The 17,305-nt window shown below is 39.2% G+C and overlaps 1 protein-coding gene across 1 annotated transcript in view; it reads left to right on the top strand.

Moving 5' to 3' along the window:
- The window catches only part of LOC136856548 (uncharacterized), a 156,563-nt gene extending 142,122 nt beyond the window's left edge, over positions 1 to 14,441 (top strand). Inside the window, exon 3 of the mRNA XM_067134387.1 lies at positions 5,750 to 14,441. Within this exon, the coding sequence (XP_066990488.1) occupies positions 6,193 to 8,916 (2,724 nt within the window). The 5' untranslated portion in view covers positions 5,750 to 6,192 and the 3' untranslated portion in view covers positions 8,917 to 14,441. The remainder of the gene's footprint in view (positions 1 to 5,749) is intronic.
- Positions 14,442 to 17,305: the final 2,864 nt, after the last annotated feature.

Below are 17,305 nucleotides of genomic sequence, written 5' to 3'. Positions count from 1 at the left end.
ATTGCGGCATTTAAAGGAATCCTCCATACCAGTCACGGAAAATTCCCGAGACAAAAAATGACTAACTGGCACGTTTCGTTGTTTCCACTGCGTCCTTGACTGAGGAAATAAATTCAAATAATAACGGATTAGTACCTCATTAGCCGTGGTATTTTGCTGCTTGCACTCCTGTCAGGACTTTTTTTTTTCCCGGTGTTGCCCTCGTGTTGCCATCCCCTGTGCCTTTATGTGTAATGGTGGGTAGTATACTTCTAGGGATGATCGTGTAAGGGTCATTCAATGCTTTGAATTAGGTTTAAATACTGCTGAAATTGTTCGGCAGACGGATGTGAAGCGCAGACAGTTCAAAACATAATCGCAAGGTACAAGGTGTCAGGAGGGAGGGAAGTACCCCTCCCTGCCAAGAAGTCTGGGAGGCCCCCATTGTTATCAGAACGAGCTATTTCGCTTCTGAAAAGGGAAGCAGAGCTTCATCCCACATACAGCGCTCATCAGTTCAGGGAAGAAAATCCTGAAATTTTAGGAAATTGTAAAGTACGTACTTTACAGACGTACTTGTCGGACAAGTTGGGATTCAGGAGTGTCGTGGCTCCTAAGTTGAGCAAGCTAACTGACGCCCACATTAAGAAACGAAAGTTGTTTTTTAATAAGGTTGGTAAATGGGACGTAAATGACTGGAAACGAGTGTTGTTCACTGGCGAATCCACATTTCATTGTTCGGGAAGCATCTCGACGAAAGTTTGGCGAAGTCCCCGCTTCAACAAATACAGTGACAAACTTATTCGTCCTTGCGAAAAGTTCACCAAAAGTTTGATGGTATGGGGTTCTATGGGTTATGAGGGAGTTGGAGAATTGTGTATTTTTTAAAATAATGAACGATTGAACCAACACATTTATTACGTTGTGCTTAATGAGCATTTAGAGGGGAGTTTTGAGAAGACTGGTGCTTCGATCCTTCAGCAAGATGGCGCACGCTGCCACACGACGTCATTGATTAAGAACTGGTTGAAGGATTGTGGTGTAGAGCTTTTAAGTGACTGGACCCCCTAATTCCCCTGATTTTAGTCCCATTGAAAATCTGTGGTCAATCATTAAACAACGTTTGCAGAAAGTTGACTGCTCCACGATCAACAAACTCAAGGCCGCCATCGTCGCTGCTTGGAACAGTCTCGAACACGTGATTTGTCAGCACCTCATTGAAACTGTTCCCTGATGGCGTAAGGCAGCTAAGGAGAGCAAATTTGGTGTAACCAAATACTAGAAAACCTAAGGTAAACTCACACACCATTTTAATGTTGTAACTAATTTTTTGCATTCCTTTACAGGTCAACAAAGTTGCACGTGTGTATGCATTTGCTTAAATCGCCTAGGGGTGAAAAGACTTTCAGCGCCTACTTTATATACATTATATATATATATATATATATATATATATATATATATATATATATATATATATATATATATATATATATGTATGTATATATATACATATCATATGCAAACCCTTCAATCACTTTTAGCACTTTATAAAGAGGAAACTGCTGGGTTAGGCAGTTTATTCAGTTTATCTCTTCTTTATGGTTTGATCCTTATTTATTATTGTATATCACACTGTGACACTAGTATATTAAACAATCTAACCTGACTTCTTTTTTCAGGTGTTATGGAGGCAAAGGGCCTTAGAGAGTTATGTGCCTCTCTACGCCTCATGGGAGAGCAGAGTGTATTTTAACTTATGGTCACTCTCAGGGTATGAGGGGCCTGCTCTCACTGTGCTCTCACTGTGCTCGGGATGACTCACCGGTCACGGTGTCTGCTGGCTGTTGGACTGCAGCATCGAAACTGAGTTTCCATGTACTGCTGTACTGTATACATCATCTTTGAGTGATGTTCTCTACATGCTGTTGCAGAAAGCACACTCAGCAAAATCAAGGAGAGGAGAAGGAAGTCGTCTTTGTTGTCTTTGGTTTCATCTTTGTTGTCGAGTGCTGTCACCACCTCCCTTTCTTCCAAAGCTAGCAGGGAGAAGAAGAGGAAGGTTGCCTCATTCTTCCCCCAAGAAGTCTCATAACGTTTCCAATGGCTAGCCTCCTTTTTGCAGAGGGGGCTGGTGTTTTTGCTGCCATGGCTTCAACTGCTACCTGGGGTTCTCTGGACCCCGGTGTACCAGTACTGGCCCTGGTAGCCTGCTTACCTGGATCACTGGTACCAGCCCCGGTAGCCTATTTATCCAGGCTAGCAGTTCCAGGCCAGGTATCTCATTGGCGGTACCATGGTACCTCTGCTCGTTTTAGGATGCAACAGTTACAGTGGCAGCAAAATTAATGTTTACAGCAAAAAGCAAATATAATCTTAACATCAAATGTTTGTTAACTTCAAAATCACGGCTGCCATACCACTGTCACCAGAGATTTGTCGATGGTTGGCAGATTCCTTGAACCCATATGAGCGGGAAAACTGGCAGGAATTGTCAGTGCTCGCTGAGCTGTTGGTGTAAGAGAATTTGTAACAAGTTACTCCATCAGCCCCTGACTTGCACATTTTTCAGTCATCTTTGGCGGCCTACAGCTCAGTTTGTCGTTGACATAATGGGACGCCATAAGCTTAAAATGAAGAAAAGGCCCGTGCCCTTGCCCAGCTGGAGCAGGAAGTCTCTGTGATTCGTGTGGCCAGAGATATTGGTGTCTCTCGCCAAGCTATTTACAGTTTGAAAAAGGCGGCAGCTGGTCTCCCACCAGGAGTGGTGCCACAGCGGAAACCAGGTTGTGGACGGAAGAAGAAGACCTCTCTGAGGACAGATAAAATTCTGGAGAGGGAAGTATTGAATAATCCTTCAATTACAGCGGCTGCACTCAAAAAAATGCATCCTGATCTGCTTGGAAACGTCTGTTGTTGTCGACATCGCCTGCAGCGTGACCTGGGACTACCATGCCCGTGCTGCAAAGAAGCCGCTCCTCACAGATGGCATGAAGAAGAAAAGGCTGGCTTTCTGTAGAAATATAAAGACTGGACCATGGAACAATGGCGTGACGTTATGTTCTCAGATGAACCAACCTTTAGAATGGTTAGAAATGCCAGCAATATTGTGAGGAGGCCCAAGAGTGTGTCCCGATATCATCACAAGTTTACCGTAGAAATCGTGAAGCATCCACAGAGTGTTATGGTGTGGGGGCCATTTACCGGTAAATTGGGTAGAGCTGGGTTGTATTTCTTGCCTAAGGGGGAAACAATGAAAGGAACAACATATTTAGAAATGCTTAAGGGCCACATGTTAGAGTTTTACAGGTTACATGCTTCTGCATTTTTTATGCATGGTGGGGCTCCATGTCACAAGACTAAGACAGTAACAAAGTGGCTTGCAGACAACAATGTATCTGTTTTAGAGTGGCCAGGCCATTCACCTGACTTAAACCCAATTGAAAATGCCTGGAAAGTTATTAAAGACAAAGTTGCAGGTGCCCAGCCCTCAAATATGGATGAGCTTAAGAATGAGATTAAGCTGACCTGGTGCACTAAGAGGGACCCTCAATATTTCATGATCCTTGCTGATTCCATGCCTAAGCGCATCCAGGCTGTATTGCAGGCTAAGGGAGAGATGACGAAGTATTAATTCATGTATATGAATAATAAATAAGTACAGATTTCTGTTTGTTTAATTGTCCACGGTAGTTTGCTATTATTTTGTGTAATATGTTACCATTATTTTTGCTGTTAAGATTATTTTGCAACTGCTCTCACTAGCGGTACATGATACCACTGCTGTTGCTGACCACACGAAGAGCAACTGCTACCCGGGCTTCTTTGGACCCCCGGTGTACTGGTACTTTCCCTGGTAACCCTTCTATCAGGGTTGGCAAGTGTCCCTGGTCTACAGACCTGGTCCCAGCTGCCAGCAAAGACCAGTGAGGAAACGTGAGTAGAGAGCATGCAGGTGCTCTGTCACCCCCCTCCCACTCTTCAAGATAGTGGACCAGGGGTCAAGGGACGGTGGCCCAATGGCTCAGGCGAGGCAAGAGGTGATCTGCTGCTCAATCTTTCAGTGTAGAAACCTCGGCTTCTAAGTAGATTGAAGCACATTCATGTAACATCCCCTGCTCATGTTTGTGTGAGCAGGACAGCTTTCCCCAACCCAGGCAGACGTCATCATTGCCAGTTGACAACTGCCCAAGGCCTCGCTTCCCTGCTGGGACTTTGGTCTTTGGTCTTTGGCAGGCGGGGCAGGGGTGCTCACAATATCTCACTTGTTGTCTCCTCCTTAGAATTTTTTCTTTAAGAAAGAACCCAAACAGGTTTGGGGCTTGGGACCAGGAACATTCTTGTTCCCTTTCTGGCCCTTTACTTAGAAGCCTACATTCCTGGTCTCGTCTGCAGACTGGACAGGATGTATGCCGAATGATTAAGAGCTTGCCAGGGGCTCTTGTGAATGTTTCTCTCCTATGGAGTTGCAGAGACCTGTAGTGTGGATCATTAGAATGATACGTGTTTTAAATGATGCCAAGGGAGAGACAGTCTTCTCTTGCTCCATGCTCCCCCGGGCAAGAGAATTCTTCCTGGTCCAGCCGTTCATACAAAACACTTCCTCTGCCTCTAGCTCACCAGAGGAAATATTGCCATCTTTGAGGTTGACCCGGACCTAACTCGTCTGTGTCCCAGTCTGTCACTAGAATGTCCCTGTGTGGAGGGAGTCTCCCTACCACAGGTGGAGGCAGCAGCATCGCAATTGACTGCTGGAGCAGCATTCCAATCAGTCTCGTAGATCAATCTTTGGGTCTATCATTGGCCAAGTAAAACTACCCATGTTTGTGGGGTGAGTGCTTAGGAACCAGGTGATACGGTCTTGATCATTTCTTTTATATAGATGTACAGTATATTTACCCATTCGATATACCACCCATGAGATCAGATGATGCTAGAGGTTAGAAGTGCAAGCATAAAGCTTTATCTATGCTAGAAAAGATTTTCTATCCTTCCCCTCCTGTTGGTGAATGTTTAGTGTTCATTTTCCTCAAGAGTTGGTAGTGTGCTTTGTTTACTTTTTTGACAGTGAAGTGTCAAATACACTGAGTGATTGCCAACACTCATTCTTTATTTTTGTCATCTCATTACCCTTTACAATCAGAATAAATGACGGAGAGACTAATAGTGATAATTATGAAGATAGTAAATTTAGGAGATGAAAGTCACCTATATTCTGCTGATTCTGAAAAACTTAAGTAGTTGACTTACGGTTAGGCCAACTCGGGAATGTAGGCTAAGTGTGTTATGTAAGATACACTGATTTAAAGAAAATTATACAGTATGAAGAAAGAGTCCAAAGGCATAAAATATATGAGTTATAAAATGATAAAGTGAAAATATATATATGAGTAATAACATGATAAAAAGTGATGTCTGAACTTAACAAAGCAGTAGGCTAAGGCAGCAATTAGGCTGTTTTTATGGGGAATTAGTTTGCAAAACTATGTTTACATAGGGCTTCATTTTTGAGGGATGTATTCTATATTCTGGGATTTTCTGTCTTCCGGAAGTGGTCTGGTCCCAAGGTTCGTATTTAAGAGGTTGGAGTGTACCATGCTCACAGGCTTCAATGCTCAAGTCAGTTTTGTGCCAAAGAACACTTTTTATTATGCTTCTGATTTGTATATCTGAAAAAGGGCAAAGGCTTTAAAAAGTTTCTTTTTCATTTTCATAGACACTTCTGTCATTGTTTTCTTTAATTAGGTTGTATTGTATTTTCTTATTTCAGACATAACCTTCCATCAAGATTATGAAAATTTCTGGAGATTTTTGCAAGAAATTTAGGGCTGAAGGAGAAAGGGGACAGATTCATTGGTTTACATTACCATATATTCTTGCCAAGTTTTAGTGTCCTGGATTAGTGTAATATCCTGGTATGTGAAGTGTAGAGTCTGCTTTTTTTATGTAGCACATTGAACGCTATGGAAAGTGTGCACTTTCCCCGATTAGAAAAATTGAAGCAAATTCTGAAAATCTCTTGTCGGAAAAGATACTACTGTTCATATGAGAGAGGAGCCATTTTTATGTGCAATTTTTAAAATCACTTTTGTTGGAAACACCACCTCACAGTTTGAATATGAGTTCACACTGGAGGGAGGCAGTTCAGATTCTGTGAATGTGGCAAAATATTTTCCCAGAAACAAATTCTCTTGAAGCATATTGAAAGTCACCATGAAAAGAATCCTTAGAAGTGGGAAAGCTTTTTCTCAGAAAACCCATCATAACAGTTATGTGAGGGCTCACATTTTGGGGAATCCATTCAGATGTAAATACTGTGGGAAAGAATTTTCTCAGAAAACTCATCTTGAAAGTCATGTGATTGATCACACTGGAGAGAGGTCCTTTAAATGTAATGACTGTGGGAAAGTATTTTCTCAAAAAAGTTATCTTAGAATTCATATGAGGGTTCACACTGGAGAAAAGCCATTTAAATGTAATGACTGTGGGAAAGCATTTTCTCGGAAAACTTATCTTGAAAATCATATGAGGGTTCACACTGGAGAGAAGCCATTTAAGTGTAATGACTGTGGGAAAGCATTTTCTCAGAAAACTCATCTTGAAAGTCATATGAGGGTTCACACTGGAGAGAAGCCTTTTAAATGTAATGAATGTGGGAAAGCATTTTCTCGGAAAACTTATCTTGAAAGTCATATGAGGGTTCACACTGGAGAGAAGCCATTTAAATGTAATGACTGTGGGAAAGCATTTTCTCAGAAAACTTGTCTTGAAAGTCATATGAGGGTTCACACTGGAGAGAAGCCATTTAAATGTAATGACTGTGGGAAAGCATTTTCTGGGAAAACTCATCTTGAATGCCATATGAGGGTTCACACTGGAGAGAAGCCATTTAAATGTAATGGCTGTGGGAAGGCATTTTCTCATAAAAGTAATCTTAAAATTCATACGAGGGTTCACACTGGAGAAAAGCCATTTAAATGTAATGACTGTGGGAAAGCATTTTCTCTGAAAGCTTCTCTTAAAATTCATATGAGGATTCACACTGGAGAGAAGCCATTTACGTGTAATGACTGTGGGAAAGCATTTTCTCAGAAAACTGAACTTGAATGTCATATGAGGGTTCACACTGGAGAGAAGCCATTTAAATGTAGTGACTGTGGGAAAGCATTTTTTCAGAAAGGTCATTTTAACAGTCATATGAGGGTTCACACTGGAGAGAAGCCATTTAAATGTAATGACTGTGGGAAAGCATTTTTTCGGAGATGTGATCTTCACGTTCATATGAGGGTTCACACTAGAGAGAAACCATTTAAATGTAATGACTGTGGGAAAGCATTTTCTCAGAAAACTGAACTTGAACATCATATGACAGTTCACATTCATTCCACGATTATAACAAAGAAGAGGCCAGGGCCGTTAGAAGAAATGGAGCAGTTACTGGTCACATGGATGTATTACCAGATACAAAAGCATATGCCACTCAGCCTCTTGACTATTCAAACAAAGGCGCACATGTTTTTCGAGGAAGTAAGGAAAAACTACGATGATGCCCACACCAAAGATTTTGTAGCAAGTCATGGCTGGTTTCAGCATTTCAAAACCCGCCATAATTTTCATAGTGTGAAAATTAGCGATGAAGCAGCAAGCACTGATGCCGAAAGAGTTGCTAAATTTAAGGATGCTTTGCATAAGATCATCGTTGATGAAGGGTACTTGCCGGATCAAATCTTCAATGTTGATGAAACAGGGCTGTATTGGAAGCGGATGCCTGAACGGTCCTACATCCACAAAGAGTCAAAAATGATGCCTGGGTTTAAGGCATACGAAGATCGACTGACTCTCCTGCTTGGGGGAAATGTGGTTGGGTATAAACTCAAGCCATTCATGATTCATCACTCAGGAGATCAAAGGGCATTAGCAAGAATCAGCAAACATGCACTTCCTGTGCATTACCGGCATAATAAGAAAGCATGGATGACTGCACTCCTATTCAAAGACTGGTTTGTGCATTGCTTTATTCCAGAGGTGAAGGAATATTGCAGGGAAAACAATATTCCCTTCAAAATTCTGCTGATTCTTGACAATGCTCCTGGCCACCCTCAGCACATCGGAGATATCAACGAGAACATAAAAGTTGTATTTCTGCCACCAAACACAAATTCTCTCATACAACCCATGGACCAGGGCGCCATGGCTATGTTCAAGGCCTGTTATATTTGGAACACATTTGCTCAGGCTGTTGAGGCTGTGGATAATGAGGACAAAGAGCTCAGAACTTTCTGGAAAGAATTCAGTGTTCTGAATGCCATTCTAAACATCGGAAAGGCGTGGATGGAGGTAAAGAAAGAATGTATGAATGGGATTTGGAAAAATCTGCTACAAGTGTATGTGGACTCATTTAAAGGTTTCAATAAGGATGGAACAGTTGTGGAAATTAAAAAAAATATTGTGTCACTTGGGAAAATTTTAGATTTAGAACTTGAAGAGGAAGATATCCAAGAGCTCATAGATGTACAAGATGTAGAGCTAACGGCAGAAGATTTAATCGAGCTTGCAGAAGAGAGAAAAAAAGCAGAAGAAATTGAAGAAGAGTCAGAGCAAAAGTTTATGACTAAGACAATGGCAGAAGCATTTGCCTCAGTTGAACATGGTATGAAACTGTTTAGTGAAATGGATGTGAATTTGGAACGATTTGCTAAAGTTGAGAGAGGGCTTCAAGATGTTCTTGCACATTACAGAGTCATTTACGAAGAACAAAAAAAACACACTGTGCAAGTTGCAATGGATGCCTTCCTTAAGAACACTACTCCAGTGCCATCCCCTTCCACAACGTTTGAGCCTCGACCCTCTACATCTCGTGAACCAACAGCTGAAAAGGAGCACTTTGATAAACCTGCTGCTTTATCATCACCATCCTCCTCTTCTGATATTTACTAGTTCAACGTAGCCATCAGCAGCCTGATACCATTCAAGTAAGCCGACAATGAACTGAAACTTGGTGAGTACAGTACACAGTCCGATACATATTTGTGTTATGCAGTTTCTCTGTTTGTACAGTAATATCATAAGTCAGTCTGCATAGAACCTCCAGAATTAGCTGATATTAATAATTATAAATAAAAAGAATTAACAGTACTTTACAGTACAGCACCATATATGTATAGAGTACAGGCAGTTCCTGGGTTACGATGGTCTTGACCTATGTTGATCCAACCTTACAATGCTTTTCAAAAAAAATTTTTTAAAATCTGGCTCTGACATACAATGAAAACCTGAAGCTACATCGCTGAGTTGGGAGGCATTAGGCTGGGTAGTAAATACATTGTTGATGTAAAAATAGCAAAATATCAATAAAATCCGTCGATATTGATCCATTTTCATTGTAATATGTACTTTATAAGAAAACTGACAATTGTAATTGTTTTACCTTTGTAAACATAACTCTCTCTCTCTCTCTCTCTCTCAATGGGGTCTCTCTCTCTCTTTGCTCGCTGTTGACTACAATAATGAAGGATTGTAGCCAATCACATAGCTTGTACCTTGGATGCTTTGTGTGCATACTGTCATTGGTGCATGAATTGTATTTTTGTTCACTCTCTCTTCTCTTTCTCTCTGAGATCAGAGTGAGAGATAGAGATTTTTTATGCATATGTAGCTTGTTTGTTTATTTGTTTTGTATAGTTTTATAGATCAACCTGACATTACTTTGTCATTCATTGTTTCATATTTTCCATGCTATAATTACAACTTTTTGCATTTCAATAACTAGGAAATTAATGTGGGTATATAGTACCCATATGGTTTACATAATCTTAAACTTATTATTTCCTATAATGTACAGTTTTGGTGTTTGAGCTATTAAAATAGGCAGTGAACAATTAAAATAGGCAATTATAGTCATTTTAGTTTAAGGTATGCAGGGTATGATAAAAAATGATTTACTAATTTTCAAATATTAAAAGTAATGCAGACACAGCAAAATATCAGTTCATTAAGGAGAATATAGTAAATTTGGTAAGATTTTAGCACAATTATTTGCTTTTCCCAATCTTTTGCTGTTTCACTTAAAGGGAGGGATTTAGGCCTAAAAACTGTCAATCATCTTGACATATTGACGTGAAGAATAGTACCTGGGCAAACAGTCTCTCTCTCTCTCTCTCTCTCTCTCTCTCTCTCTCTCTCTCTCTCTCTCTCTCTCTCTCTCTCTCTCATTTTTATAAATTGTTTAGGTAAGGAATTCTTCACTTTTTCAGTTTTATAAATTGTTTAGGTGAGGAGTTATTAAATTTTTTTCCATTTTTATGAATTGTTTAATGTTAAGATCTGACAAGCCGAATTCGACTTATGCCCCTCCTCAGGAATGGATCTCTGATGTAAGTCAGGGACTACCTGTATACTGTATATTGTAGGCTAGGCTACCATATATGTTTAGATTATACTGTATAGTGAAGGCTAGGCTGCCTCCGACTCATGATATTTTCGACTAACAATAGGTCCATTTTAACACATCCCCATTGTAACTGGGGGACTACCTGTTATACTCATTTTCATATACAGTTACAAACGCACACATACACATGCATGTATTTGCGGGGGTTAGGGACCACAACCACCCACAAACGTCTAAAATCGGTAATATCTTGTTACCCCTCAAAAAACATTTATAACTGCCTATTTTAACAGTTCAAACACCAAATATACCTTTAGCTAAAATGCTTATAACTGCCTATTTTAATAGTTAAAGCACCAAATATACCTTAAGGGGCGCTCTGACCGCCGCATTTTGGGGAATTATCAAATTTTAGTTAAACAGTTTTGTTGTATGCCTAAATAAACATATCCTGAAGCGATAATGCTAAAAAAAAAATTTAGATTGGTTTATTGACAGTTTTGTTCATCGCTTGTAAGATGCTGTGAACCACAAATTGTGAAAAAGACCTGTGAAAAATGTCTGTATGAATAATTCAGGATAGGATGAATTTGTCATAATTATTTTGTACATTAAGAATATATTTTAAATATATAATTTTTATATATATTATTTTTTATGGTTTTTATTATTATATCATTCTTCATTTTTTACGTTCATATTTTAACACTGAATTTTACTAGTACAGTATGTTACCATTCGCCTTTTCATTATCAATCACATCATTAATTTTTATATTTCATCTTCATCGCTGCGGTGAATAACCCTGATGGGTTCTGGTGCTTGGTCTTCAAGACCTAAATTTCATAACCAATCAATCAAGTAAGTTATTCACTGTTCTGGATTGCTTTATGTGTAAATAAACATATCTAGAAACGTTATTGCTAAAAAGAAAATGTTTAGATTGGTTCGTGGACAATTTTGTTCATTGCTTGTACGTCACTGTAAATGACTGATTGTAAAAAATGTAAGAGTTTATGAATAATCCTAGGTTGGATCAAGTTTGAGATATACACTATTTTGGACTATTTTACGTAAATAAACATTTCTTGAAACTTTATTGCTAAAAAAAAAGTTTAGATTGGTTCATGGAACACTTTGTTCATCGCTTTTACGGAACTGTGAATGACAAATTTTAAAAAGAAGCATGAAAAACGAATGTGAAAAAATTTAGTCAAAAATAATTGTTCCCCATTAAAATATCCCGTTCTCTCTAGTGGTAGTGCCAGAGAGAAACTGGCTTATAATGATATAGGAATAACTGGCTTCAGGAATCCGATATTCCTGATTGTTTCAAGATTCTTGAGTCCAACATAAACTTACTTTTTTTTCAAAACTAAATGCTTAGATCTCCAAGAAGACTGAAACAAGGCTTTTGTTTATTCAGTATTATTTGTAGAATAAGGGGTAAAAATTAGAAGCAACTCCCTTCTGTCATTAGTCAGAAACAGTCATTTACTTTATAATGGGGCCTTATGGCGTCAGTGCTCCTCATAAATGCAAATTTTATGCAAGGTATAAATCAATAGAGAGCACAGTTCTATTCATTTGATTATATTGTAAATTTTAGGGCATATTTCTTATATGGCGAAATAGTTTTAGTGCAAAAATCAGCTTTGTAACTGTCATAGTTTTATAGTTATCAAGAAATAAAGCAATAATTTTGTTCTCTTGCTGTTTTCTCAAAACATTCTTTTTTCAAAACTAAGTGCTTAGATCTCCAAAACGACTGAACATAAGTTAACGAAACCTCTACAGTGCATAGTATAACTAGTATATATATCTATAATTACAAGAGGGGAAATTATTTTTAGTGCAACTTTTTTTATCATTTTTGAAGATTGTCAAAACATTTTTTCAACTGCAAAATTTATGAACTTAGAGGTTGAATTTCATTATTTCCCCTCTTGTATTTTTTCAGTATTAATTGTATGATAAGTGGTAAAAATTTGAAGCGAATTCCTTCAATCATAAGGCAGCAACAAGCATTTACTTTATAATGGGGCCTCATGGTGTAACCGCCCCTTAAACTATCATCGTAAAACACTAAATAATTTCAAAGTCATTTTATTACCCTTAAAAATATAGGGCTTACAGCTAAGTGGGAAAACTAATAAAGTTACCCCTATATTCAGGCACAGAAAGAGAGCAAGAGAACAAAAGTACAGATGCACATTAAAAATATTTAATACACTAGTGACAGTACGTACACAAAGCATCCAAACTAAAAGCCAATCAGCAACTTGGAAAGCTGGTACCCTGCTGTGTGAGTGGCTACTTTCAACCCTTCCAGCCAATGGTGTGTAATGCTACAAGCCAGTCAGCATCAAGGAAAGCTGGTACCTTGCTGTGTGATTGGCTACTTCCAACTCTTCCAGCCAATAGCGTGTCATCATGGAGAGAGAGAGAGAGGGGTAAACTAAAGTATGTTTACATTGGTAAAACAGTTACAAATGTCGGGATGATCGGTTTTATTTATACATATTACGATGATGATAGATCAATATAACAATACAGTATACTGGCAGTCCCCGGTTTATGATGGGGGTTCCGTTCCTGCGCCGCGTATTAAACCGAAAATCGTCGTAAACCAAAAAATTGTTGAAAATCATCAAAATCCTAAGAAAACCTTACTTTAAGTACTTTGGGTATATTGAAAACTATGTAAACTGCATTTTTATTGAGTTTTTCATCAAAAAACCTCCAAATTTTGAAATATTCTACCGTTTTGGAGCCATATTTCTTCCATCGGATCGGCGTATGACGCGTCGTAACCCCAGAACATGCTTTGTAAACCGGGAAATAATTTCTGATGAATATATTTGAAAGGTGTCGCAACCTTGGAATATTATAAACCAGACCCATAGTAAACCAGGGACTGTCTGTAAATGGACACTGTAAGTGAAATGATATTTTATTGATATTTTTCTAAAATCTTACATAATTTACTATATTTTCCTTAATGATTTGATATTTTGCTGTGTTTACATTAATATTATGTAATATTTGAAAATTAGTAAATAATTTTTTATCATAAAAATGTTTTTAGTCACGAAAATACATTGAAGATGCAGTAATTAGTGATTATTGCTCTACGAAAAAATTTGCGAATTAGTAAATTTTCCGGGATATGTTTGGGAATATGTTCCACAGAAAAATCTGCGACTAACTAAAGCTGTGAATGCCAATCCACAATCTAGTGCAGGTCCACTGTATGCATCAAAATGTGGTTTAGCTTCTTGTGATGGATGAGTCACTATATCGTGAGAACTTATAGCAGCAGCCAAAAACCTAAAATTAAAACTGACATCACCATATGTAGGGCAGATATGTCAGTTGCACTTGTCCCTATGAGCGAGGGCAAATAACACTGTAACTTAGATACTACCCTCCAGGGCAGGTCCAAAATTCAGTGCCTCACACAAAATCTCACAGATAACATGAAGTGGGAGGCTCACCACCTTTTGTTCCTGTGGAGATACAAACCACAGCCTTTTATGTAGTAGTATCCATCAATGCAATCTGGTGGATAATCATTGAGTCATTGTTTGGTGCACACTCTCTCTACTGTCATTGAGGTTTTGGGTGAGTATTCTGATTGTTGTGTTTGCGCTGTTTTTAGGGTTTGTTTTTCTTTTTGAATTACAAAGAAGAAAAGGAAGACTAAAGGTGTTGTGAGGGACATGGGCACCTTGTTAGCATTTCATGTCCCCCATAAGTATTGACCCTTATAAGTTCTGTTCTTCCTGAAGAGGGAAATCTTGCAGCTCATATTTCTCCCTGCAACAAGTTCATTGGTTGACCATGCTCTCACTTGCAGTATGGAAAGACAGGAAGGCCTCATGGGGAAGGGGGACACCCCCATGCTGACAACACTGAATCCAACCAATCCCTTCCTCCCTGCTCCTGCTGTACCTTTCCCACTACCCACCTGAGAGAACTACTCCCTGTCAGGCTGGGAGGCTGGGTTTACTCATGGTTGGAGGGGTGCTAAGCCTCTTGGGTTGAGAGAAATTTCCCCATGGCCCACTTTTTTTTTTTTTTTTTTTTTTTTTTTTTGTCACCCATACATTTTGAGGTATCATCAGGCAGTGTAGTCCCTCCTGAGAGAGAGAGAGAGAGAGTGGGCCATCTTCTAAGATTGAGGTCATAGAAGGGCTCTCTGCAATCAGGGCCTCTGCTTAATGGATCTTGGACTTCCTCAGCTGCCTTCTTCAAAACAAGCTCCTCTCAGTCACTGTGGTGAAAGGCTGGTGCAGCCTTGAGCCATGCCTTCACATTGAAGGACATCAGTCTCTCAGTTTCAGTTGGCCCATTTATGCCTGTAAAGAGCTACAAGCAGTCTTGCAATCCTTAGGACTTCGGCCTCTGGAGCAGGATGTGACCTCTGTACTTCACAGTCTGACATCTCTTCCTGCTATTCTTAGCCTTGACAAAGCATGTTGGTGAGTTAAATGGTTTGGGTCTCTTCAGTCTTGTTAGTTCATGAATGTATTGTAGAAATCCAGAACTCGTCAGTTCCTGATGAGAGACATAAGAGTTTTTGTCCCTCTCTTTGGGACCTTGCAGGTGGTTCAGTAAAGAGGCTTCTATGCCTGTTGTGATCTATTGGTGCTACCTCTTAGGCCAGAGTGCCAGTGGCTCTTGTTAGTACTGGGTGAATACAGAAAGTGGGAGTCCAGGAATGCCTGCACCTCTCTGGCTTTGTGCCAAATCACACATGCTCACAATAGCTCTAGTGAAGCAGATGGTCATACAGTCTAGGCAAAACCTCATGAATTCAGGGGGCATGGAACCACTGCTGCTTTTCTGAGTAAATTTTTGATAGTAAAGGTTACGAGGGCAGGTATCTGAAGCAACAAACTACCTCTACCCTGTTCTACTTAGGGGATGTCACCGACAGGCCCTGGCTTAAGACCTGTGGTGGCTGCTCATCAGGTCTTGTAGCATCCAAGCTTCTTTCAGACAGGTAAGCATCATGCTTAAGATATTTGTAGGGTGTAATCCTGGGGTTAAATGGTAAAGTGACTGGCTTCTCAACATTCTTGCTTCTTTATCCTTCTGCAGTGCAGTAGATCATGTAGGTGGCTACTCAGTTGAGCGCCCAGCCTTAGAGCTTCAGCAGGCTCTCTCTCTCTCTCTCTCTCTCTCCTCTCTCTCAACCTTTATAAAAGGTGGGGGAGGAGGTAGTGGCAGCAGAGTTTAGGCCAGATTTAGTTGCCTTCTGACTCGTGTCCAACCTGATCCTCCAAGAATTTACTCAACTGCATGAGGCTCCCGACGCTGTTTCTCAGGCTTTGAGCACTGCTGCTCTGGCTTCCCTATAACAGACTAAATAGGGGGTTACAGGACTGATTGCTCCCGTTTTTCACAATACGCAACCTGGGACGTGACATTTCCAAGTGTTTTCAACTCCCAGCCAGTTAAGAGAGATGAACTCCCACCAAAGGAGTAATCTATATGAAAGGCTGTGGCTTATATTCCCAAGGGAACAAATCAGAGATTTTGGAAGTAATTTTTATTATTCCTAGATATACAAACCAGGGCCCTTTTACTACTTAAACTCACCTCAGCCACCTCACTCTGACTCTGTGGCTGAAGGAAAAAGTTACTGGTAACAGTAGGGGAGGGGTAATCCCCTGCCTGCTCCCCCTTAACCAGTTAACGACCTTGCTCCCAAATCTTAACGAATGATTTCCAACTCTTGCTGAGGAACACTCATACATGTGTTTATACCTAGGAAAAATACATATTACTTTTAAGAATTTGCAATATTTCTAATTTATATAAGATTCTTTGTGTAATTTCATTAGCCTTATGAATGAAATGAATATAGGACAATTGTTAAGTGACTTTCCCACCACAGAAAAGGCAGTCATCAGAAAAATTGAGAAATGTTATTAAAGAATAAATTCTGTTGAAACCGAGTCATCTTTAATGAAACATTAGGAGACTTTCCCAAATATTATTATTATTATTATTATTATTATTATTATTATTATTATTATTATTATTATTATTATAGTGGTCCCTCACAATATGCATGGTTACTTTACACGGTTTCACTCTTGCATGGTTGTATTTACTCGAAAATGTTTGTTCTTCTTGACACTGTACTGTATAATTTTTTGCATTGTATAACCAATAATGGTTATGATAAGAGTTATACAGACAGCCTGTGAGTTACGACGGGCTTGGCTTACTGCGTTCCGAGTTTACAACGCTTTTCAAATATATTCATCAAAAAATTATTTCCTGGGTTGCAATGGATGTTCCAGGTTTACGATGCTGACAATGCCGATCCGACGGAAGAAATATGGCTCCAGAATGGCAGAATGGTCAAATTTTGGAGGATTTTTGTTCAAAAACTCAATATAAATGCAGGATACAGTGTTTTCAAGATACCCAAAGGATAAAAATTGAGGTTTCTTTACGATTTTCGAAGGTATTTCGGACGACACCGATCTGAGGCCGATCGGAAGAAATATGCATCCAAACCAGCAGAATGGTCAATATTTGGAAGGTTTTTTTCTATGAAAAACTCAAAAATAAAAATGCAGGATTTGTTGTTTTCAAGACACCCAAAGGATTAAAAGTAAGGTTTTCTTATGATTCTCGACGGTAGTATTTCAGATGACTCGGTCCAACGCATACAACGGAAGAAAATTCACATTCGCGGATTTTTTCATGGAGTAATATTCACTAACTACTGATTTTTACTGATTTTTATTTTATTTTCACGACTAAACACAATACATTATGATAAAAAAATATTTACTAATTTTCAAATATTAATATTAAGGTAACCACAGCGAAGTATTAAAAACAGTGAAATAAAATTTGTAAATGAATCCAAAACCTCTGTGAAATGAGATAATTCAAAAAACTTGAATGAAG

The sequence above is a fragment of the Macrobrachium rosenbergii genome, chromosome 36, assembly GCF_040412425.1.
Source record: "Macrobrachium rosenbergii isolate ZJJX-2024 chromosome 36, ASM4041242v1, whole genome shotgun sequence".
Lineage (NCBI taxonomy): Eukaryota > Metazoa > Arthropoda > Malacostraca > Decapoda > Palaemonidae > Macrobrachium > Macrobrachium rosenbergii.
The sequence above is the reverse complement of the archived record's forward strand: the minus strand, read 5'-3'. Positions and strand labels throughout refer to the sequence as shown.